At 43.2% G+C, this 26,688-nt stretch overlaps 1 protein-coding gene across 2 annotated transcripts in view; it reads right to left on the bottom strand.

Moving 5' to 3' along the window:
* Nucleotides 1-26,688, bottom strand: part of palm1a (paralemmin 1a) — a 379,936-nt gene that overhangs the window by 266,777 nt on the left and 86,471 nt on the right. For both annotated transcript variants that reach the window (XM_059991689.1, XM_059991690.1), the window contains exon 2: nt 22,877-22,922. In XM_059991689.1, the coding sequence (XP_059847672.1) occupies nt 22,877-22,922 (46 nt within the window). The remainder of the gene's footprint in view (nt 1-22,876; nt 22,923-26,688) is intronic.

The following is a 26,688-nucleotide window of genomic DNA, read 5'->3' as shown; positions in this document are numbered from 1 at the left end:
CTATGACAAGTTCTGCTTATAAACGCAGACTAGCTCAGAGATACAACTTGCTTAGCACAGATGAGTTGGGCTGCAGGGCTTGCTTTTGTGCTGAATCACTATGTTAAAGGCACAGTGCCGATATTCTGGGCTCTCGGTACTGCAGGGTAGATCTTCACAATTCCCATCAAAGTCAGTGACCTCTGTCATGAGGAGGGTCAGACAGGGAGCTGTGTCTCAACCTAACGGTGGGTCAGCCTTTGACCGAGTGGCTCAAGAATGGCCTCAAAGTTCAATTGATGAGATGAGTTGTTTCTGTTAGAATATCTGAAAGAGAATCACTAGTTTCCTTACCAAATGTTAATGCCCTTCAAAGGGCTTCATTCAAAGGATGAATCACCAAGAATAGGCCAGGAAAAGGCTCTGAGGGCTCATGGGGCATTCAGGTTAGTCAAGAAGACAGAAATTAAAACCTGTGCTGGAAACTGGGCAACTGACGTATGGTGACATTGTCTCGGATCAGATCTTAAAAAGCAGCCACAAAACAAAATCTGCCCCTTGTGATTGAAAACGTGGTGCTGGAGAGGGGTTGTCTTGCAGAGATAAGCCCGGTTACTCCTGCTAAACTAAAGATGAGCAGGAGGTCAAAGAGCTACAAGTAACAAAAGCATCAAGAATCTCATTTGGGACTAAGGCTGGAAAGATTACTTAGACACACATGGCTCAGATAGGGAGGGCAGGACTGCTTCAGGTCTTCATGCTGCACCCGAGTCACTGGGGAGATGGAACTACTGCAGGGGTGGCCCATCGGGATAATGGAACCAGGCAAATTGGATTTTCTGTGAACTGGGGAATGGACACTCAATCTCCACTTTGCAGCATGAGCTTTTCAAAAGGTACATAGTTTTGTGACTTCACATACAGCTACAATGATTTTTCCAAGAACTATTTTGTCATTTTCAAGATCCTACTCCAGAAATAATGACCATCCTATTACATTTAATTGCTCCCAACAAATAAAAAATCTGCCATTAAATCTCGGTCACAACTAGACTCATGCAACGATGCCGCAGTTTGACCCCACGTTAATGATGTAAGTGGGATATTGGAAAGAGTGAAATTGCACACTTAGCAGTCGTGCATTGCTCTTAAGGAAGAGGAAATGTGAATGATAAGAATGACTGACTGCTCATAAACAAAGACAAATAACAGTGAAACAAAACTATTTCCATAGATTAGCAATAGAGAATTCGTAGAAAACTCCCGCAAGAACTGCACACAATTAAAGGAAACCAAGGTCTTACTTAGTTCAACTAAAAGTTGAACAGGAAAAAGGTTTGCGGATAGAAATAGGAAAATCCTTTTTAGCTGTACTTAGTATGAAAGTCTGAAGTGGATCATTAGAAAATCTCCAGAAGAGTTTCTTGAGAATTCACAATCTTTCACTTCTAATAACACAAAAATAAACTGCACCATTGTACACTTATTATTAACTTTTTGCTATTAAAACAAATGCAGAAATTGTCTTAGACTGAGTAGAACCTTATATATGATCAGAGAGTTTACTGACTGAAATGTAAGCCCTAATGCATTAAGAGTAATGTGACAGAGCTGTGTGAGTCCTTAATAGTTACATCACCAGTATACAGGGGGGCTGTTTCCTTAAACTTGTAGGATAAAAAGTTTTACTTTCTGACAAAGTTGTTAAGACAGAGAATATGTAGCTCTGCATTACTTTACCAGGATTTGTAATGCGGAATATTCATAAGGTTTACATTAGCACAAGGAGAGGAGATCTGATCAGAATCCTAGTTGAAAAGAAGGCATTTTTAATCAATGCTTGCTTTTCAGAAGGTTGCTATTTCAGATCATAGACTTCTTATCATACTAACTAAACCTTGGGCTCGGCAAACTCTGAAAGTCCTTCCACCAGCTAGTCTGAATTAATGCACCTTCTCGGGGAACTATGCTGGGCCTAAAATATTGATGCAATCACGTAGAAGTCACACCAGCAGCTAGACTCCATTTGATGTTTGAGGAGATCTGGTACGTCACGAAGACTCTAGTAGATTTCTACAGATGTACCATGGAGAACATTCTGACTGGGTGTATCACAGCCTGCTGTGGAGGCTGCAATACACAGAATCAAAAGAGGCTGCAGAACTCAAACAAGTTTCATCACGGGCACAACACCCCGCACCAGTAAGGACATCCTCAAGGGGCAGTGCCTCGGCAAGGTGCCATACGTCCATAGGACCCTCCCCACCCCGGACAAATCTTCTTCACATTACCACCATCAGGGAGGAGGTACAGGGTCCTGAAGACCCACATCCAGTGTTTTAGGAACAAACTCTTCCCTTCTGCCAACAGATTTCTGAAAGGTCCATCAATTCATGAACACTACTCACTATACCTCTTTGGCACAATTTATTTATTTGTAACTCAGTAATCTTGTGTGTCTTGTGTTGTACTGCCTGCACAAACAACAAATCACATGACATATGTCAGTGATGATAAACCTGATGCTCACCAGGTTTTATTTCCCTATTTGTATTTGAACGGAATGGGCCATGTTCTCATTAAAAGAGGAGAGGAGAAATGCACGGAAGCCCCTGAGCATCTGCCCACTAGTACTGACATTGGCTCTGTTTGCAGATGAGGATAAAATGCAGGAGCAGACACGGTCCTGGGAATAAAACTCTATATTTAGCAGCATAACTTCACAGCCTGGTATGGGAACTCGAATGCTCAGCTTTGCAAGATACAAGAGAGAGAGCTGGACAGAGAGCCAGTTCCATCACGAGTTGAGCTCTCCCACCATCCAGGAATCCACAAGAGTTTTGATGGTGACATCCATCATCAGGGGCCTCCATCACCCAGCTATGCTCTCCCCAGTGCTGCCCTCGGGCAAGCGAAGACCCACACCTCATGGTCAATAGCAGCACTTTTCCATCAGGATCCTGGACTGACCTTAAAAGCGCTAACACTACCTCAGAATATATTATACTCTCTCAATCTTTCGCTACAGTTGTCATATTTATTTTAGTTTATTTTGCACGTGTTATGTAAAACTTATATTAATTTGTTTAACATGTTTGTCCTTGTGTTCAACTCTAAGATATATTTATACTGAGCTTTGAACTTCTGAACTTTGGTTGTGTGGGACCTCCTGCCCAATTGTAGCTGTGAGATGTTAGCGGGAATCTTTGATGACCAAACATGATTCACTGAAGCCAACACGTGTAATGTCATTTCACTGAAAATAAAGAGTCTGAGAGACCACTCTTGTTCTGTAGCACCTGTGAGTTCTGACAGAGATCACCTGCAGTCAACTGCACTGATCCCGAGGGGAGAAAGCTGAATTATCGGTTCCTACATCCACACTGAGTGAGCCTGGACTGAGAGCTGTCCCTCAGAATGCTGTGTTACCCAGTGATTGTCTTTGAAAACCAGAGCCTGTGAACAGACGGTCTCAGCCCAAATGGTTGAGTGTCCATTTCCCTCCGCGGATGCTCCCGACCTGCTGAGATCCTCCTGCAGGTAATTTTTTGTGCCTTAGTGCACTTCGACCTCGAAGGGATGAAGGAGGCATCTTCTCCCTGAGATCACTGAGTCCTCAATCACATTGCTCTGCACGTCTAAACTCTAGTCTTGTACAGAGAGCTGTTTCCGACAGTCATTCCAGGCATCCTGTGGGATCCACGAAGGTCTCCAACTCTATCCAGGGACCAGACATGAAAATTCAACGAGCCCATGGATTCCTCAGTTATATTTCTGGGTATCTCTGACATTCGTTGTGCATCTCTTGGTCTTCATTGTTTGGGTTCCTCAAGGGTATTTCAATCCCATTTTAAGTGGGTTTCCCCCGTTGCTGATCAGCCAGATGAAAAATCTGCTTTGAGATGCAATGATAAGGGAGTTTGTAGTAGCACAAAGTGAAAGGATCATAGCGACGGTTCGAGAAGATGCTATGTAAAAGTCTCTTTGTGCTTGTCCTGATTGTACGTGTTCTCAGCTTCTGAACAGTCAGTGTGTCTTGGTGAAATGGAGACACAGAACACTGAAAACTGTTCCTTCAGATGACCAGGTCAGTGCTGATCATCAAGCCCCCATTTTTATACACATCCTTCCCCTTTGCATTTCATTCTTCCCATCAACTCCCTCCAGGTTCTACCCCTCACCTACGCACTTACAGCAACATGCATGTATTTGTGATGCGGAGGAAAGCAGAGGAGCCAGAGGAAACCAAGACGGTCACGGGGAGACGGTGAAAACCCCACACACTCAGCATCAGAGTTTGGTATTGAATCTCAGTCTCTCGGGCTGTGACGTTACAGACATTTAATTGTGAGAATCTGGGACACTGGGGTCTGATGTGTCGAAGAATCGTATCGTCCATCGGTGACCATGTGCACAGGCTGTGTCCTCCTGCCTCTCTCCAGCGGAGGCACTGGTCTGTGAGGAGGGGTTCACTGACCTTGTTCCTGGCTCAGCGGCTCCTCACCTGAGATCTGAGGCAGCCCAGTGAGGGAACCACTCAGGAGACCATCCAGAGCTCCTGTGCCGCCTCTGAGCACACAGCCCTGTGAGCAAAGCCCTCCACAGGAAGTCAGCAGCTGTACAGTGAGGACAGCAGTGCTCTCAGATGCTGCTGCCTTCATTGTTCACCCAGGAGCCCACTGAACCCACGACTGCAGTTACTTTGGAAAACCTGTGGAGATGTCACTGCAAGAGAGTGATTCACACTGAATCTGACAACCTGCATCTCCTACAGAGTTAAACGTAGAAACCAACGGATTGGAGATGCCTTCCAATGGAATAACGAGGAAACCTAATTTACAAAAAAAAGTAGAGAAGCAAAAATGATTAAGAGTTCATGGGTTCATGGACCATTTAGAAATCTGGGAGTAGAAGAAGCTGTTCCTGAATCATTGAGAGTGGGTCTTCAGGCTCCTGTACCTCCTCCCCCATGGTAGCAATGAGAAGAGAACATATTGCAGATGTCGAGGGCCCTTAATGATGGATTCCAACTTCTTGAGGCAGCACCTCTTGAAGATACCGTGGATGGTGAAGAGGGCTGTGCCCATGATGGAGCTGGCTGAGATTACAACCCTCTGCAGCCTCTAGCGACCCTGTGCATTGAGCCTCCGTAGCAGGATGTGGGGCAACTGGTCAGAATGGTCTTCACCGTACAGCTATAGACATTTGCCAGACACACCAAATTTCTTCAGACAGCTGGTGTGTCTTCATCACCATCGCATCCATGTGTTGGACTGATGAATAAATCCTCCAAACGTTAACACCCAGGAGCAGTTCTGGAACACGTATGGCATTGACAACTGGCTCATGCATCTAGGACAAGTAGACAGCCTGACTGGTACCGCTGGGGAAAGGGACCAATCATAGGCAGTGAGTATTCTCGGACCTCAGGCCACACCCAACCTCCCCCTTTGATTGTATGCACCTCAGCCAGGCAGGAAAAAGAAGAGATCAGGTGAGACGGTAAAGGAAGACTGCATGGATAAGGGTTAGCAGGGGAGGTGTAGGGAAACTGCACAGCCCATATTTGTATTTTCACCTTCTGACGTCCATCTCACAAGGCTGCAGGCAGCACCGCTCTTTCAATCTGCTCTCTGGCTCACGTTACAGTAAATGTGCCCGATAACTGCTGAACAAAGCATTATGAGATAGCACCATCCCAATGTCCATTCTTCCAATGTGCTCACAGCCAGTCTATCTATCAATTTATTGTCCAATATGTACACTAATATCACTTATAGAGTGACCTTCCAATCTTGCAGATTACTTTGTTAAGTACAGATACAGAATTTGATGGTGGAATTGGTGCCAGAAACAGAGTAATTTTGTTGAGTGGGGTTATCAGTCAGTTGGATTGGATTTGTAACCTGACCAGCATGCTGAATCTCTGAGCTATTACTGCAGGCAGTTGTGAAGAAAATGAATTGCAGGGTTGTATATGGTGACATATATGTACTCTGATAATAAATTTACTTTGAACCTTGTGAACAGCGGGGAGCTATTGTTGTTCCCCTGTCTGTGCTGGCTGGCTAACTTTGACAGGATGGTGCGGAGGAGAACGGTATATTGGGACATTTTTGGCTAGGTCAAAAGGAAGGTAACATCCAGGTACACTAGTAAGTCATGTAGCACGCAAGTTACAAATTCTGCTACAGCAGCAGACTTCCCGACAGACACCGGAGATGGTTCAGTGCTGCCATAACCTCGTACTCGGTGTCAGTAACTTAAAAAGCTGGTTGCCTTCCAGAAGGGGAAGGAAAGCAAACATGCGTTAATTTACTCTCTTTACACCTTATGATTGTGTGGCTAATTACAGCTCCAACACCATGTACAAGTTTGCTGACGACACCACTGTTGTGGACTGCATCAAAGGTGGTGATGAATCAGCATACAAGAAGGAGATTGAAAACTTGACGGAGTCGTGTAATAACAGCAGCCTCTCACTCAATGTTAGTAAGATCAAGGAACTGATAGTAGACTTCAGGAGAGGGAAACCAGAGGTTCATGAACCAGTAATCATTGGAGGATCAGAGGTGGAGAGGGTCAGTAGCTTTAAATTCCTGGGTGTCACTATCTCAGAGGACTTGTCCTGTACCCATCATATAAATATATTTGTGAAGAAAGCATGATAGTGCCTCTAATTCCTCAGGAGTCTGCCAAGATTTGGCTTGTCATTAAAAATCTTGGTGAACTTCTGTAGATGTGTGGTTAAATTTAGATTTAATCTTTCAGCAAAAGAGGAGAGCATGTTTATAAACTTTCCATACTAGGTAAAACAAAAGGTTAAAACAATGCATCTTGCTAGTTGGAAACTTTTCCCTGAAATTACTGTCTGTCATTTTCAGTACTTCCTAATGTAAAACGTTCCTGATTCTCCTGGGAAGATCAAAGTCCTAAACAATAAACATCCCTCAACTTTCAATTAAAAGTTGATTCAATTCAGTTATGACTTTCTGATCGTTATCTCACTGCTGTTTGTTGGACCATGTTGAGTGCAAAATGCTACAATATTTCCTGGATTACAATTGTGACTGAAGGGGATAACTGCACTCATTTAAGGAATCTGTTATCTTGTTATTTCATGCTCATCATTTATTGCTATTTATTTATTATCTGCATTTGCACAGTTTGTTTACAGTTTACTGATCCTGTTTACAGTTACAGTTCTATAGATTTGCTGAGTATTCCCACTGAAAGAGAATCTCAGGGTTGTATGTGGTGACATGTATGTACTCCGATAATACATTTTACTTTGAACTTTGACCTACAGTGGGGATCAGCAGATGTAATGGAGGAGAGAGTCGGCCAGAAACGTTGACTGTACTCTTTTCCATAGATGCTGCCTGACCTGCTGAGCTCCTCCAGCATTTTGTGTGTGTTGCTCTGGATTTGCAGCATCTGCAGATTTTCTCCTGTTTGTCAGCAGATGTAAATTCCTGGGCCCAGCACACAGTGACAATCATAAGGAAGCTATGCCAGAATCAGAATCAGGTATATCTCTGATATATGTAATGAAATTTATAGTTTTATGTCAGCAGTACAATGCAAGACATAAAGTTACTATAAGTCACAAAATTACAAAATAAACGTGTGAAAAAGGAATAAAGAAGTAGCATTCATGGATTCCTGGACCTTCAAGGAATTTGATGGCAGAAGGCAAGAAACTGTTCCTAAGTCATTGAATATGGATCTTCTGGTTCCTAAACCTCTTCCATTATGGTGGTAATGAGAAGAGGACATGTCCATAAGAACACACACCATAGGACATAAAAGCAGAATTAGACCATTCAGCCCATTGAGTTTGCTCCACCATTCCATTATGGCCCCATTCTTCTGCCATCTCCCCGTAACCTTTGATGTCCTTATTAATTAAGAATCTATCAACCTCCATTTTAAGTATACCCAATGACTTAACTTCACAGTCATCTGAGGCACTGAATTCTGAATTTCACAGATGCATCACCCTCATCTGTGAGATGAGAATTTCTTCCTCATCTGTGTTCTAAAGGGACACCCTTCTATTCTGAGGCTGTGCCCTTTGGTCCAAGACTCTCCCACTACTGGACGTATCCTCTCCAGATTCACTCTGTCCAGGCCTTTCAATATTTAGTAGGTTTCAATGAGATTCCACCCCCCCCCCCCGCCGCTCTGACTCTTCTAAATCCAGTGAGTACAGGCCCAGAGCCATCGAACGCTCCTCATATTGTAGCCCTTCCATTCCAGAATAATTCTCATGAACCTCCTCTAGACCCCCTCCAATGACAGCACATCCTTTCTTTGAAATGGGGTCCAAAACTGCTCACCATTTCCCAAATATAGTCGGACCAATCTTATGAAGCATTATACCCTTGTTTTTATATTCTAGTCCTCTTGAAGTGAATGCTAACATTGCATTTGCCTTCCTTGCTTTTTGACTCAACTTGCAAGTTAACCTTTAGGGAATCTGGCAAAAGGACTACCAAGTCCCTTGCACTTCTGATTTTTGAATTTGCTCCCTGTTTAGAAAATAGTCTATGCCTATATTTCTTCTACCAAAGTGCATGACCATACACTTCCCTACAGTGTATCCCATCAGCCATTTCTTTGCTCATTCTCCAAATCTGTTCAAGCCTTTCTGCAGTTTGCCTGCATCCTCAACACTGCCTGTGCCTCTACCTAACTTTGCATCATCTACAAACTTGGCCACAAAGCCATCAAATCCATTATCCAAATTATTGACATATAAGACGTAAAGTAGTGGCCCCGATGCTGCCCCCTGCAGAAGGGCTCATGTTACTGAATGCTCTCTGAAACTTTTACAGACGCACTGTAGGAAGTATCCCACCTTAGTCTGGTACATTAATTCAAATGGGCAGGAACATAAGAAGTTGCAGGGTGTAGCAGGCTCTACCTAAAGTATCATGGGCACATCACTTCCCACCAAACGTGGTATCAACAGCAGATGCAGGCTCAAAACTGCAACATTCATCATCAAAATCTGCACCATCAGGGCTATGCCATGTCCGAAGCTACCATCAGGCAGGAGGTTCAGAAGAATGAAGTCCCACACAACTAGGTTCAAGAACAGATACAGTATTTCCCTTCAACCATTTGTGTCTTGAACTAACTGACACAACCCTAATCACTTACAACAGTTTAGAAACACTATGATTATATTGATCACTTTGCACTAAAAATGTCTTTATATATTAATTTTGTTCTTTCTTGTAAAAATTGTGTATGAATTATGAATTAGTTTACATTTTTTCTTGTGAATGCTGCTTATGTGATGCTATGTGGACCTGTGAAATACTTTGCCCCAGAAAGCCTTGGAGGCAAGACTTTCAAAGCTAGAACATACACGTATTTAGTCAATAATGGAATGGAGGGGTGTGGGGATTGTGGGAAAATGAACAAGGAAAGTTTGGTGAGCCATGATTTTACTGAGCAGTGGAACAGGCTCGAGGGGTAGAATGCCCTACTCCTGCTTCTATTCCTTGAGTCTTGATAGCCTTCTGGTGAGACATAACTGGAACTGAGCCATGGACGTGAGAGATATGATGGCACAGAAGCAAATCCTTTGGCTCACCATGTCCACCCTGACCATCTATAGCAATCCAATTTCCCAACACTTGGACTGCCTGGGTGAAAAAGTTCTTTCTCTGACTCTCTCTAAACCTCCTACCCCTCACCCTAAATACATATCTTCTAGTTTTACACACCAAAAAACATCCTTCTGTCTAACCTCTCTCTGCCACTCATAATTTCGTAAATCTCTATCAGATTTCCATCTGCCTCCCCCACTCCACCCAATGAATAGTAGCCCAAACTGTCCGTTCTCCCCTGTAACTCTTAATCCCAGAAGACACCCTTTTTATCGCAACCAGCTCCTTCTGTAGTTTAGTGACCAAAACTGTACATGGTATTCCAGCTGTGACCTAATCAGTATTTATAAAGTCGTACAGTATCTTTCCTCATCCCAAATCCTGTGCCTGAACTAATAAAGGCAAGTATCCTAATGCTTTCTTCATCCCGTTATCTATTTGGGGATCTTTGCCCTTATACATTACGGTTGCTCTGCTCCTTTCACATGTATATTGAGGTCTTGCTGCTCTTCAATACACCTTATGGCCTGATCCTTTACTTCCTGCATTGTGGGGAGAATACATTTGACATAAAGGCAGTGAGATGTAGATTCACTCTCACAATCTCTGGAACAATAGGTTTACTCGAAGAGCAGAGATTGTTGCTAGATAGGTATAAAATCTTTTGGCTAGACAGCTGATCAAAAGTTGATTGCATTGAAACGTGGGCTTCTCAGAATGAGCCCTAAAGGGAGGCTTCGTCTGGCTGGAGTCCCTGGCTGGATAAGGAATGTATTCACTCAGACAGTTATGAATCTTGGCAATTTTCTACTGCAGAGAGCTGTGGGTGTCCAATGCTGGTGCGTATCCAAGCTGGAGAATAATAGGTCTTTGAATTCTAATTGGAACAACAGATCAGGAGATTGGGCGGAAAGAGAAACTGAACTCAAAGATCAGCCATGATATATGGAAGGAGAAACAGAGTTGATGTTTCACATTATCAACTGGGAAGGACAGTAAACAAGTTACTTTTAGTTGTAGAGAGAGGGGGAGGGAGAAGGGATAGATGGGACAGACTCTGAGAGGAGGGGGGGGGGCATCAACCTGGCAATCAACCACTGCTTCTTCCAATCAGAGATATTCCCATTCCCTCCCTCCCCTTTTCACCTTCCCTACAACTTAAATCTAATTTGTTTCCACCTGTGAATGTTGTTTGACTCGAAACGTCATTGCTGTTCTTCCCTCCACAGATGCTGCCTGACCTGTTCTGTGTTCCCCGCATTTTTGTTTTTATTACAGATAAGAGATAAAACAGACCTGTAGATTTTTGTTTGTTTTTATCAGGATCTCACTGAATGTTAGAGCAGGCAAAAGGGACTAAATTACCATCTTTTAAAAACTCATTGACAGGAGTGGAAAGACCAACATTAATTGCACAACTATTCCTTCCATGCTGTTGGAACGGTGGTGGTTCATTTCCCAACAGTACACAAACCAAAACGTGGGTGAGAAAAGCGTTTTGGGATGTCATCACTTTTGTCAGAGTTGGCAGTCATCATCAGTTTTATGGGCATCAGAAGAGGGTGATGACTCACTTTAAAGCACAAGTTAGAGTCAATCGCCTCAATGTGGGCAGGAGCCATGGAGGAGGGAAGATTGAATAAAAGTCAACAGAGATCTTTCTTGAAATATGTTGGTCCATAAAGGGTAAGTTATATGTGACATTGTTCATCTCAGGGCCAGGTCTTGAGTACAAGAAGCAATCCAAGGACTTCAGCGCCTTTACTACATTTAAACTCCAGTCTAGAACCAAGGAAGATCTGGACTGTTCTCATCCAAAAAATTATGAGGCATGAGGTTCATGGAATTGGCCTTCCCACAAACAGGAAGATCAAGAGGGTGGTAGCTGATGGAGCATATTTTTCCTGGAGAACTGGTGTTCTTCAGGGATCTGTTCTGGGTTTCATAAATGCCTTGGATGAGGAAGTGGGTGGGTTGGTTAGAAACTTCCAAGATAACATGAAGGTTGGTGGCGCTGTAGGTAAAGAGGTTGTTGTATTATACAACAGGAAACAGACAGGATGCAACACTGGGTGGAGAAGGGGCAGATGGAGTTCAGTCCAGAAAAGTATGAAGTGATACACTTTGGAAGATTGAAGATGAAGACAGAGTATAAAGTTAGTGGCAGGATTTTTAGCAGTGTGGAAGAATAGGGGGATCTTGAGGATAACATCCATAGATCACCTCAAAGTTGCCACACAAGTTGATAAGGTGGTTAAGAAGGCATTTGGTATGTTGGTCTTCATTAGTCAGGTGACTAAGTTAATGAGCTGCAAGGTAATGTTGAATATATATAAAAAACACCGATTAGATCCCACTTGGAATATTGTGTTCAGTACTGCTCACCTCATGTGGACGGATGTGGAAGCTTTAGAGAGGGTTCAGAGATTTACCAGGATGCTATCTGGATTAGGGAGCGTGACTTACGAGGAAAGTTTGAGTGAGTGAGTGTTTTTTCCTTTGTAGAAAGGGGGATGAGAGATGACCTGTGAGGCATATAATCTGTAGATACAGTGGACAGGTAGTGCCGTTTTCCCAGGACATCAACAGTCAATGCCAGAGGACATCCATTTAAGGTGAGTAGAGCAGAGTGCAGGGGAGATGTCAGAGGAAAGGCTTTTACATGGGAAGTGGTGGCTACCTGGAACACACTGCCAGGGCTGGTGATGGAGGCTGATACGATAGAGACATTTAAGAGTCTCTTAGATAGGTATATGGAAATAAAGTGGACGTGGAGAGTTTGTTTCCTATAGGTGAGGGTCTGTGACATTGAGGGTACAGCCTCAGTATAGAAGGGTGTCCTTTTGGAACAGAGATAAACAGGAACTTCTTTAGCCACAGGGTGGTGCACCTGTGAAATTCACTGCCACAACTAGCTGTGGAAGCCAAGTCATTGGGTATACTTAAAGCGAAGGTTGGTAGTAAGGGCGAATGTTACAGGGAGAAGGCAGGAGAATGGAGTGAGAGGGAAATAAATCTGCCATGATGGAGCAGACTCAATGGGGCAAAAGGCCTAATTCTGCTCCTATAGTTTGTCTTATGGTCTTATAATCTAAGACAAACAGCTTCATATTTCCTTATGTTAGAAGGAAGACATTTTGGCCATTAGGAAATGTGCCAGCTCTCAGAGCAATCCTATTCTCACACTAATTTTCTCTGTTTTTCTGGACAAACTGGGCCCAGTTTATCTCATAGAGCCGCATATGCATTTTGGCTGCAGGGTGGTATCAATCACGAACTCCTCAGTTAAAATAACATTTCATTAATCTCATTGACTTTATTCTCCCCTCGTTCTGAGCAACTCCCAGTTTCTATCACTCACCTACACACTGGGGGCAATTGATAGTATCGAGTTCACCCACCAACATGCATGTCTTTGGGTTGTGGGAGGAAACTGGAGCACCCGAGAGAAACATGGTCACAGGGAAATTACAAATCATAAGTCAGCTCCTGTGTTTCCCGAGTCACAGTAGAGACCACACTGGATTTAGTTAAAAATATTTTGGGACATTGTTAGAAGTGCAATGTAAACACATTTTTTTCTCTTTCCCTGAACCAAATGGGCCTTTATTACAAACTGTAACTAAATTTATCAAAATGAGCTTTTTATATCACAATCGCTGTTCCATCAAATTTCAGATGTGCAGGCTTCAACAGTGCGATTTCATCTCCTTTTACTGTAAATCCAGTAAATTAACCCCAGCACCACTGTCCTCTCTAACCTCCTGTTAGCTCCCAGCAAAGCAGAGTAGAACGCCATGTGTCACGACTTATACTGGTGACATGAGGGATGTGACTGGCCACACTGCCGCAGAATGATCCATTTAGCTGGACACTCCTGTACCACCCATTCCTTGCAGAGAATATGGTTCAATAAAACTCCTTTGATCATAAAGTAATTAGGCAGTGCTCCTCACAGATTATCTCTGGGTCCCTGTGAGAAAGAGAGAGATAATGGATCCTGTGGGACAGTTCCCGAAGAAGACTACCAAAGTCACTTGACAGAATGCCACTTCACGGGAATTCACAAACAAGCACTAGGACCTTGCTTGACTGGCAGGGAGAGGGGCTCTCCCCATCAGATCCTTCATGTTTAGCCAGAATCTCAATCCCAATGCATGCTACACTTGAGGGGGCCGCAGCGAGGGTGAGACAATGATCCACCTCCTTGTAGACTGTGTGTTTGCCAAGAAAGAAAATGGGTGGTGCCTGGAGAGGGTCATCCCACACAGAATGGCGAGGGTTATCCCAAGAATGAGGACTTTCTCATCTATGGATCCACACACCCTGACACAATCATCTGCTGCTGCAGGACCTCACCAACTGAATGAAAGAAAAACTTTGGTCTGGCCAGAAACTCGCCGATTTTCCAAAGCAAGGAAAATTATCATATGCGTGTTGACGAACGGCACACTCCACATTTCACTACGTGCTGAGGGATGTTCTGAAGCTCAGTGCAGCCACCATGGGGGCTGGGGGTGAACAGTAAAGGATATGGAGGGCCTGGGCCCAGTGTAACTCACTCATAAGCTTATCGCTGATGGAATGTTGGCAAACAAACTCCTGATGCAGTCTTAATATTAAGTAAACATTTTAAGCGACTGTATCGATATGTCTGGTACGACGAATGACAATGCCCCTCTTTTGTATTTTCATATGATGAAGGAACCATCCAGCCCTTTGAGTCACCGACAGCTCTCAGAGCTGTCCCATCAATCCTAATCCCCATTTCCAGCCTGATTCTCCTACCATTCACCTAGATGGCCAGTTAACCTACGGCATTGGAATGTGGGAGGAAACCGGAGCACCTGGAGGAAACCCACGTGGTCACAGAGAGAATGCGCCAAGTCTTCACAGACAGCAGCCAAGGTCAGGACTGGGTCACGGGAGCTGCGAGTAGTGACACTGCCTCAGTTGTTGCTCTCACAAGGTTTATGAATACAGTATAGGATAATTCTTGCATAAAAAGGCCCTCCCACCCACTCACACAGAATGGCAGAGTCTCACTGGACAGGGTCCAGATTAGGGAACTGCTGTTGGGTTAGTAACTTGAAAGAAAGTCATGAGAGTGAGTCAGCACTTTACAGAAGAAAAATCTAAATCACTTTTCTTTTATTGTAGAGAGATTAGGCGTGAATTAACTAGGCAATATGTCTTTTCTGCACCCAGTCAGTTGGAAGGCAACCAGAACAATTATGGGGGAAGGCTGGAGAATGAGGTTAAGAGGGATTATAAATCAACCATGATGGAATGGTGCAGCATACTTGATGGGCTGAGTGGCCTAATTCTGCTCTTTTGTCTTATAGTCTAATTAATGTACTGAGTTTTATGATAAGATTTATGTGACCGGAATCCACTCAAAAAATCTCATAAGAAGCACAAATAAAGAACAGCCTGGAGGATTTCCTCTGCAGCCTGCACTTGGATCTCAGCGGAACGGCTGGCTGCCTGAGAACAGCTTTTCATCCTGGGCCATGGTCCTCACCACCAAGTATTTTAATTAAATTTGCAATTTAAATTGTTTTTGCATTGTAAACTTTCGTAGTTGAGCCAGTGTGACGGAGACCTCAGGACTTAAGGTCACATTATATTACAAGAATGACAGCATTTCATAAATAATTTACTGGCTGTGAATTGCTTTTCCAGCCCTGGGGCTGTGACTAGCACTGTGGAGCCATTGGTTCTCTGATCCTGGCTGAGCCTCACCAACACTGGAAACATATCTTTGCCCATTCGGCAAAGGAACATCACAGTTCTGGGTGAGGAACCCTGCTCAGTAATGTCCTCCCTCCAGCTCTGCAAACTACCATTCACCAGCATGGTTCACGAAACCACGGGCTGGAGTCTGGTCCCGGACCATGGTCCCAGTCCCACTGCTGGAAACATCAAGCTACTACTGATTTTCTATCAGTTATAATTGCAGGCAACACGTTCCAAATCCTGATGACTCATTGTGTAAAAAGATGTTCCTCATTAGACTCTGGTTCTTTGTCCAAGGAACTTCAATTTGGTATCACTTTGTATTGGGTTATTACTGAGATGGAGTAAAATTCTTTGGTCAGTGTGCCGTCTAGAGATCATAATAGGAAAACAAAATGCAGAATACAGTATTGCAGTTAGTATGATGCAAGCAGGCAAATAAAGTGCAAAGAAAGCCATGATGTGGCAGACCGAGAGATCAAGAATTCATCTTTTAATGTATGAGAGGTCCAGTCAAGGGTCCGTAACAGCAGGATGGAAACTGCGCCGAGTGATACGTGTGCTCAGTCTTTGGTCTTTAGTTATCAATCCATTAGCCATTAGTTGCATTGTTTTTGTTTTTAAACCTTTCACAATTTTAAACACCTCAATCAAATCTCCTCTTTTTTAAGAATGACCCCAGCTTCTCCAGTCTAAGTTACTGTAACTACTCATCTTTAAAACTATTCAAATAAATATCTTCCTTACCTTCATGCAAACCCTCATATCTTGTTTAAAAAGCACTAATCAAAATTAAACACAACTGTTTAGGGGATATAAGAAAGCATTCTCCATCTTGGTGGTTGGGGTTTAGAGTGCATTGCCTAAGAGTGTGGGGAAGCAGAAACTCTCAATAGTTAAGCAGTATCCAGACTTGAATTGCCAAGACACAGAAAGGTCAGATCCTGGTGCTGATAAATGTGATAAGTGTCAATGGGCACTTGATGGCCAGCATGAACCACTGTCAAAGCTGTCATTGAAAGGCATTCAAAAGCATTCAGAAAACTTTCAGGAACAACTAAATATTAAAAAAATAAAAAGAAATAAAATTATTAAATACTGATTTTTAAAATCCTCACACTTAAAAGTAAAACTACATAAATTAACCTAGAGAATGGGTCCAGTTCCTTGTTCGTTCAGTAGTCATTTCTTCCACTGATTTCAGTGCAGGTGCTAACCTGCTGGAGGCCCAGTGACCTGTGGAAGTTCACTCAGCCCTTCGGGACTCTTTGAGAGTCTAACAGTGTATTGTACAGGAGAGCACTACACCCCATGACTACCCTGCAGTGACAGAGGGAAGTTTGAGCAACATTAGATGGAAACTCTGCGCCAGCAGTTGACACAGATATAGTACAACTCGTACAGTTATAGTATAACTCGTACAGTATACCTGTACTGAGAAGTGGATCTTACGAAAAATATCACGGTTGGAGATGATGGACACGTAAGGAGAGAGCTAGGCATGCAGCATACTTCATTCATCTGGTGTCAAACCATACCACGTAGACAAGATGTGCAGATGGTGAGACTGCCCACATTGAAGAGAAATGGTTTAGAGTAGCTTCATTGTTATGTGAAGAGGGTCTAACCATACTCAGTTTATTGTCTGAAGGTTGTTACTCTTCCCAACTAGCTTCTTCCTTAGGTGTTCCTGGATAATAATCAATCCCACACCTAATTTCCCACCTCAGTGCCTCATCACTGCCAAAAGTTCAGACCCTTTGATCTTCTCCTCACTTCCTGCTCTCCACTCTTCAAGAGTCTGTTGCCCACTACCTCCCTAGCCAGCCCACCACTATCACCCATCACCCATGACCTAGTCATTTTCAAGGCTAATCACCTCCCCACCTTCTCACACCCATCTCCCTCCACCCACCTCTCACTCCCCAATCACCTCCCTTTCTCTCTCTATGCCTCATCTCCCTACCTTCTCCCACTCATTCACCACCCACCTCCTCTCACCCAGTTACCTCCCTAACTCTTCCTCATTGAAGTCTTCTCAAGACCCATTCTTTTCACCCTGTCCATGATCACCTAATATACCTATTGGCTGTCCTTCAATGGTTCAATTACTTAAAAACAATTAATTGCTACAAGGATAGAATCTTTGAGTACGCATTTCAGCTGCTTTCAAACATTAGAGATAATTTGTTTTAGGATTGAATGCAGCGTGTGCAATTCAATTTATTCAATCTGAATAAATGTACCCTGTGTGAATGGGCAGAGATGGGACTGGGAAACACTGGATGAAGAAAATAAACACATCTTGGAATAAACAAATGAAGCTAAACCTGAGCATAAAGCACCAGTAGCACATGGATGAACACAGACAGACAGACAGTCAGAGTGAATCACACACCTTCATCATTACACCTGCAGCCATTCATGCTTGCTCTCACTGTATGTGGAACATTACCCTCTAGCCTAATCCCTCACAGTAAACTGCCTCTGAAATGGGATCAAGTAGATTGACTCTCCCTCTCCTGTCTTCAACATCACACGCCTCGCTCTTTACTCTTTCCTCCTGATCCATCCACTCCTGCTGCTCCCTGTCCCAGGTCAGAGGAATGTACATTCTCAGTGAGTATTGGCAACAGCAAGACAGACAGAAGTGGTGATCCAAGCCCGAGCACCTTCATTGTTATGCTGCAGCTACAGACTCATAGAAATGTACCACACAGAAAAAGGCCAACACATCAATGTTGAATATTTTGCCCACCTACACTAATCCTATTTGCTCGCCTTAGGTCAATACCCTTCTCAGGTTGCCTCTTAAATGTAGCAATTGTTTCTAGTGTCACCACCTCCTCTGCCAGTGAGTTCCAGGTATCAACGACTCTGTGTAAAAAACCTACTACACAATTCTCCATCTCTTCACCTTAAGCCAATACTCTCATGTTCAAGACACTCCTACCATAAGAAAATGACTGTGAATATCTTCCCTCAAGGTAGAGACAATGCCCACTGTTATGCAAATCAATCCTGACAAATCACTGCCAGTGAACATATTGGAGAGTGCTGAAGGGCTTTACAACAAGCATGCTTCAGGGCTCATCAGTCACAGCATAGCCTCTGTGTGTGATGCACTGTACTCGGGACCCCTGTCCCAGACAGATAATGTCATGATGTTCACTGTAGCTGACGAAGGGTGCTGAACATCAATTGTGGGAAAGATCTCCTTTAAACTTTCCTCTTCTCACCTTAAGGCTTTGGCCACTTCCACTTCGTCTATAGCTCTTCTAACTTTACAACTTGTTTATCAGACCCTCAGCTTCTGAAGATCCGGAGAAAGTCTAACTTCTCCTCATTGCTAATATTCTCTAATCCAGAGAACATTCTGTGCACCCTCTCCAAAGCCTCCAGCTCTTCCTGTAATACAGTGACCAGAGGTACACACATTACCAAAAAAAGCATCTAATTGCAATTTCAATTCCTGTGGCAAGGGCAGATACAGTGTCTCTGTCAGGACCCAGCAACCACCTCTCTTGTCTCTCTTAGTGTCCTGGATAGATCTCATCAGGTCCTGGGGACCCACCTACTTTAATGCTCTTCATCCTACTTTAATCCAATATGCCCTGCAAGATCAGCAACCTTCCTATGGTGTCAGCAGAAGTAAACCATGTCCTGGAGTGCCACCAAAGCATCTCCATGAGGTTTGTGAACACCAGAGACAGTGGCTGTGAGACTGGAAGTTTATTTAATAGTTGTTCTGAAGAAGGCTGGTTTTCAACCCCAACATTTCAATTACTAGAACAGCAATAACAGGCAGCCATCTTGTTACAGGTATGGCCCCTCACCCCCAAATCACTGACTCTCTTTAGATGCCTGGTGCATTTTGCCCTGTCATAGACCAAGAGTTGGAATTGCTTCGTTATTATAATCTGTACCACGATATAGTGAAAAGCTTCTCTTGCATAATGTTCATCCAGATCAAATCATTACACAGTGTACTGAGGTAAAATAACAATGCAGAATAAGGTGTAACAGCTACAGAGAAAGCGCTGCGCGGGTAAAACAAGAAAGGTGCAAGATCATACAGAGGTAGGTTGTGAGGTCTAGAGCCCAACTTGTACAAGGGAATTATTTAATAGTTTAACTGTGGAATAGACACTGCCATTGAGCCTGGTGTCTCTGTCTATTAAACCCCCAGAAAAGGAACATGACATTCATATTACACTGGCTAATGAAAGGGCAATTAAGCTTCCATTGTTTGATTTCCTGCATTTTTGACTTGAAGAATCTATGTGAAAGACTTGTGAGTAACAATTATGGACATTCAAATTAGTCTCCACGGCTAGAAACAAAATAAAGAAACATCTGCAAAGAATACACACTGAAGCTTTTGGGAAGGAAGCTCTCCCTCTTTATAAAGATGTCAGATAAGTTTTCTCAGAAACTGTGTGTTAATCACTGTCACATATCCACCAGCCCCATGCCACCCCTCTCCAGCTGCACACTTCATTGATGTAACTACTTCACAGTTATCCTAAACATAATCCCTAGACTCCTCTACAAGAGAGTAATTAATCTTCCAACGTCTCTATCTCCAGAATAACTTTCTTAATCAGCAAAATGGGATTCTGTGCCAACATAATTTTCTTAGCTGAAATACGATTGTAAATGTAATGAAATATTTTTAAATTGCGGATAAGTAGCAGTAGTTCGGGACCAAATGTATTTGTTTTGGGAGAGCTGAGACGCCCATGCAGAAGGGGAAGTGATAAGGGGGGAGGGTGTGGAACCCCTCCATAAATCCGCTGTAAAAGGCAATGATGTCTCTGCTACAATGTTCCTTTCATTGTTCAGCGGAGGCTTGCTGTCGATGAGGGAAATGGTTGGAGTTATGTATGTGTCTGTTCTCACGTCCCCTGTCAAATTAGTCTTCAATTCCCAGGCTGAGATTCAAAACAAAGGATCTAAGAACAATCTCACTGGGCTGATGAGTGCTGATGCCGGTTCAAGTGGCTGTTTGATCTTCTGGTTAGACTGGCTGATCTGATTTTCTGTTTTGAATTGCTAACCATATTAATTTATGGTTTTGTCATATATATGGAATGGAGTGCAAGTGAGCTCACTGAACTGTAAGTATTCACAACAAAAAAAAGGGGCCTAACGGACAGGTGTTGGCAAAGAGATTGCTGCGTCAAATCCAGCCTCGCTGATGGTAAAGATGATCAGTAACTTGCCTAAGTTATGGAGTGGAAATCGGGTTTAGGAGACAAATGAGCTTCCAATTTTCCCTTACCCCAACACCCTGGGGTATGTCACTGCTTGGGTTATGTACGTTGGATGTAAACATGCCAGCAGGTAGCGTGATGGGCCAGGTGTTTGTTCTTTTTGGAAAACTGAAGGTTGGACAAAGGTGGTTAGATGTTGAGCTGTCAAGCCTGAGGCCTCCTGAGAGAGAACAAGGAAGGGGATAAAGAGAAGGGAGCCCAACTTACTGTTTGAAATCTTAATTAAGAAAGTGAATCAGTCCAGTAAATAGTGGAGCCTGGCTTTTCCAAATAAATTAAGCAAGAGCTCTCAGTGCCCCAAGTATTCCACTGTTGATGAAGTACTTCCACTGAGGCGTAAGTTTAGTGGAGGCAATCTAGAAGTGGTTATGTCCCACAAATGAGAAAATATTCAGGTGGGTGATAAATATTATCCTGACCATGGGCAGATCTCCTTTGCTGTTCTTCAGAAAGGTGCTGTGAGACCGTTAAGCCTGTGGCCTCACACCAGCACATTGGTAGCAAGTGGTGACAGAGTAATGGTTTTGTGGTGAAGGGGAAAGAGGTGAAAAATGCCATTGAGTTCCAACAGCAGCCTGCCCCTGTGACTGAATCACTTGGCTGGAGCATCACCGGGAGCCAGTCAAGTCCAGAGTGGCTGCAGATTGCTAATTCTAAGTGAGCTTTTAGGGGAATCCAGGAAACCTCACAGGGGAGGGCAGTAGTTCTGCCACTCTCTCAAGAAGACAACCTTTGTAGTCAAAGACCCCCACTCTCCGGGCCGTGCCTGTCAAAGACCAACCTCATGGCCTATCAAAGTTTTCTGCCACTAAAGACCGCTGAACAATTGGCAAATGAGAGTTAAATCATTAACAATATTAAAATAAATCTCTTTTAAAACTGCAGCACTTTATTCTGCATTCTGTTACTGTTTTTTTTTCTTTTGTGCTACTTCGATGTACTTATGTATGGCAATACCTTCTTTGGATGGTAAGCATACAAAGCTGTTTACTGTATCTCAGGATGATAATAAACAAAGATGTCCTTAAGAACAATAATAAATGAATTACTAGTTACATTTATTTAAAACAACTGATATAAATCATCCAAAAATTAATATTAATTGAACATTTTAAAATCATTTACCATTTCCAGCCATGTCAGTGAGCCTTTTCAAATTATTGGGGTTGCACTGGTTACATGGACTGTCAGAGAGATGTGACTGATGTCTACCCTAGGTCTCAGTGCTGGAGCAGAATGCAAGGTCAGATAGACTGGCACCTAAAATCCCGACGTGATTTTGTCTTGTGCGCTGCAACACACAGGCCAGTGAGTCAGGAGCACATTTACCTGTGTTAGTCGGTGGTTCTCTACGGATGCACTACCTGAAGAGAAGCACAATCCAGGGCTTTTGTTTGCTGGTGCAATGGATTTCAATACATTGTCCCATTTAGGCTGTGCTTTTATATTCACAGAGGATTTCTGGATAGTCTCATCAATCAAGCACAGCAACAACAGAATTGCTCTATCAGCACAAAATTATTAAAGCTGCTTTGCTGGTTATACTTCCCCAAGAATCCATTTATTTACAGCAAAACAAGGCAGGAAATTAATCTTATATCTTTTAAAATATATTAATTTAATCCTTAAAGTACCTGGATAATTGGTGTTGTTTAATGGAGATTGCATGGAATTCCAACCCATTGATGAGAATGACTGCAAACTGTGGCTGGAGACAGGATCGCACTAAGCGCTCAGTTCTCATCGAGTCAAAGAGTACTACAGCACAGGCTCAGGCCCTTCACCCCATCCAGTCCATGCCAGACTGATTTTAGTTACCCGTACCAGACAACCTCCCTCCCTTAAAGAGGAGAGATGAGTTGCAAACAGTGCTCAGTCAGGACTTTCCACCCCAGAGGCAGGCCTGAGGTGAAACTGGGAGAGTGCCCCAGTTGAAAGGTTAACTGATCTTCCCACTCGTTCTCAGACAGCAGCCAATCATCTCGTACATAGGGCTACTAAGAGGTGTATTGAAGTGTGATTTTTTTCAGTGATGCCATCGTACTATCTGGAGGGTATTTTCAGCATAATCACTCTTTACCACATGCTGTTGATTTTCTGTGAGATCTGGCTGGGCTTTGGCCTACAAACCTTATGGACTTCTAAAGTATTGGAGATTGGCAATTCTAGATCTCTGGACAATATCTCTTTAGCTGAATGTTTGCAACAATCCCGCAAGGTAGTAAAATAGAAAGATCAGAATGTTAAATTTAGACTCACCGCAATCGCTTGGAGCCTCTCCTGCTGAAACAAAGTCTCGGACATCCTACAGTTAAAAAAGATAATTGTTAAGAGAAAACAGAAACATTAACAGTAGTTCTACTGACAAAAATATTAGTACAATCAATCAGAAATTATTGAATGAAGAAAGCTTTGAGAACCTGCTCTGGTCTAGCCTCATGATGCCTGCGTGTAGAAGGTTCAGCAGCAAAGCGCAGCCTAACCCAGCTCCAATATTTCAAGATGCTGTTCGGTAAAATCTCACAGTACTGTAATGCCCTGAGCAGGAGGCGACTCTCAAGTATAATCAGCATATCCTGATCTGGGATGTACAGCTCTGCCAATCAAACACCAGAGAAATTGGAATGATTTATGCTGTAATAGATTTAGGCATCCAATTCAACAAATGCCAGACTGATGCAGGAAACCATTTCAGCACACTGAGCCTCACGGTAAGAGATTTCCAATCCGTGTGCCTCTACGTGTTCTTTCGGAGATCCTTTACAAGTTTGCACTTAATACTCCTGAGAAATCCTGTTAAATCAGCTACCACTGTTCTACACTGTTCAGCTCTCACTGTACCTTCGATCACTCCTTGTTGCACAAGGTTCACCTCCCTCCTGGTTCTTCTAGCAATAAATTTGCATCCTTTGTTACTGATTCTTTTGTCACAACCTCTCCTTTTTTGTTGTATCAAAACCCTTTGTGATAAGGAGCAAAGGTATACACATAATTTTACTGCAGTGATTGTGAGTGATATTAATATGAAACAATAAACAAATCCTGGACGAACCCAGATATTGCTGTGTTCCTCCACCAATTCATTTAGTTTTTGCTCCAGATGCCAGCATCTGCAGTCTCTTCTATCTCAGTTTTTATTCGAATCATACAGAAGTTCTGATGTGCCAAGTGGAGTCTGTGGGGACATCCTGAGGCAACTCAGTCACGTTGAAGGGGTTCATCATGGTGAGAGGAGCAGCACAGCCACCTCTGAACTTTGTTTTACTTGAGCAAGAGTCATTGACCTGAAACATTAACTGTTCCTGCACCCACAGATGCTGCCAGACTGGCTTCGTCTGTTTTCACTTCTAACATTCATGAGTACAGGGTCATTTGCCAAATGAGATCATTTTTGAAAGTAATGCTTCCTGGGCCATTGAAACAACCTAATGTTACAGATTGGGCCATCTTGAGCTGCCACAGGACTTGATATAAAGGTGAATGCAAAAACCCTGAAATAGTTGGTCTAGGGTCATATATAAAACAGACAGGTGAGGATGACAGATCTCCTCCCCTGAAAATAGTTCTTTTTAATTATAATTTCATGGCTTCATTACTATTACTAATGCTAGCTTTTTGTTTCCAAGGTTACTTGATAACACAAACTCACAGTCCCGCTTGCTTTGCTGGGATCTGAACTCATATCCCTGGTTCAATTGCCCAGGCCTTCAGACATTAGCTCACGAATTTAACTGTCCTTCTTCTTTAGCCATCACAGAAAGGCACTTTTACCTAGTTAGGAAATTAGCAGCAGACTGTAAAGATTCCTTTAATTCAGAGAAGGTGACTACTACTGTTCTGCAAGCCATGCTATTCTTCATCTTTATTCATGGTGAAGGTGCCCGGATCTCCAGCTTTGCTGCTGGCACAGGGACGGGGGACACTGAGAGGGAAGCCCTCTAATCAAAATAATATCAATGGATTAACAAGTTCAGCAAAGGGGTGGCCAAATGGAAGTTAATACAGGAAGTTATTAAGTCATCTACATTGGACCTAAAAAAGGATGGAACTGCATTCTTAATCTCTTATAAGTGGTTTGTTAAAATGTGAAAGATGGCTCAGATAATGTTCAGAAAGGCTAACTGAATCTTCACCTTTGCAGTTAGCAGAGCGAGGCACAAGGGGACAGAATTAATGCGGCAGCTGTAGAAAGCCCTGGTTAAACTAAACCAAGAGCAGTGCGAGCATTTCAAGTGGGGCTGTAACATCATGGTTGGGAACATACTGAAGTCTATTGTAAATAGCAGAAAGAGTACATTGAAGCCTATGGGGCACACATCAGGCACCTCAAAACCCACAGAATGGGAGTGGAAGCAAGTCATCCATGATCTCTCGAGACTGAACAGAAGGAGGTAAGGTACAGCAGTGAAACAGATTGGTTAATTGAGTGGGGTTGACAACAACCTTGCACTCAATGTCAGTAAGACCAAGGAACTGACTGTGGACTTCAGGAAGGGGAAATTGGGAGAACACTATCATTCCCCATTGGAAAGGGTGAGTAGCTTCAAGGTGCTGGGAGTCAGTCTCTCTGTAGATCTATCCTGGGCCCAACATATGGATGCAAGTACAACAGCTGCTATGGTTCATTAGGAGGTTGAAGGAGACTTTGTACATTACAAATGACTTGAGCAAATTTCTACAGATGGGCAGTGGAGAGCATCGTCACTGGTTGCACCATCGTCTGGATGGTAAAAAGCTGCAGAGGGTTATAAACCCAGCAAGCTCCATCGAGAGTACTAGCATCATGGATGTTTGCAAAAGCTAAAATATTGTACACACACACATACATACTGTTATATATAGTACATATAATACAACTTACATAGAGGTGAAAATGCACATACATTTTATAGTGTTTTTATGTATTGCACTGTGCATCAGTGATAATAAACCTGATTCTGAACAACACTGGATCACCCTCGGGTGAAAATCTTGCCTTTGGACGTCTTACAGTGTGAATGTTGGTAGAATTAGATTATAAGGAGAAACTATACAACACAGCAATATACTTCCTAGGATTTAAAAGGAGAGGATAAGGGGTAATTTAATTCTTACAATATAAAGGGGGCTGCGGATCCCCAGTGGATTTGGACGAGAGGACCAGAAGGTAGAATTGCAGGAGGCAGAGATGTGTCAAACCACAAATAGCAACAAAGGTTTGAAAGCACTTTCCCTGACAGCACTCAAAGCTGGTCCTATTCCTCCTGCTCTTCTTGGAGCCACCATTCTCCCTCTTCTGCCTCCTAGCCCTCAGTCTTCCAGTCTCCTTGATCCTCTAACTCTTTCTTGAGACCCCCGCAGTCAGGCAGCACACCATGATGAAGCCTCCTCACCTGTTAGGTCTGAACTGTGAGACTCCCACTCCCTCCCTTTGATACAGGTAGCAGTACCTCATCTTGAGGAGGCCAATTCTATCTTTTAAAGAAAAGAGATTAGCTTTGTCACATGTACATTGATACATACAGTGAAATGATTTGTTTTACATCAACAACCAAGGATTGTGGTGAAAGAAACCTGCAAGTGTTGCCACATCTCTAGCACCACCATAGCTTGCCACAACTCTCTAACCCTACATACAGTCATAGTCATTGAGAAGTACAGCACAGAAACTGGCCCTTTGGCCCTTCTAGTCTATGCTGAAACCATTTAACTGCCTACTCCCTTCGATCTGCACCTGGACCATATCCCTACTATCCAAGTACCTATCCAAACTTCTCCTAAACGTTCAAATGGAGCTCACATGGACCACTTGTGCTGGTAGCTCAGTCCACACTGTCATGACCCTCTAAGTGAAGAAGTTTCCCTTCTTGTTCCCCTTAAACTTTTTAGCTTTCACCCTGAACCCATGACTTCTGGTTGTAGTCCCACCCAACCTCAGTGGAAAAAGCCTGCTTGCATTTACCCTATCTACACCCCTCAAAATTTTGTATACCTTTATCAAATCTCCTCTCAACCTTCTACATTCTAAAGAATATGGCCCTAATCTATTCAATCTCTCCTTATAACTCAGATCCTCCAAACCTGGCAACATT

The sequence above is a fragment of the Hypanus sabinus genome, chromosome 16 (genome assembly GCF_030144855.1).
Source record: "Hypanus sabinus isolate sHypSab1 chromosome 16, sHypSab1.hap1, whole genome shotgun sequence".
Classification (NCBI taxonomy): Eukaryota; Metazoa; Chordata; class Chondrichthyes; order Myliobatiformes; family Dasyatidae; genus Hypanus; species Hypanus sabinus.
Note: the sequence above shows the minus strand (reverse complement) of the source record. Positions and strands in the feature narration are given on the sequence as shown.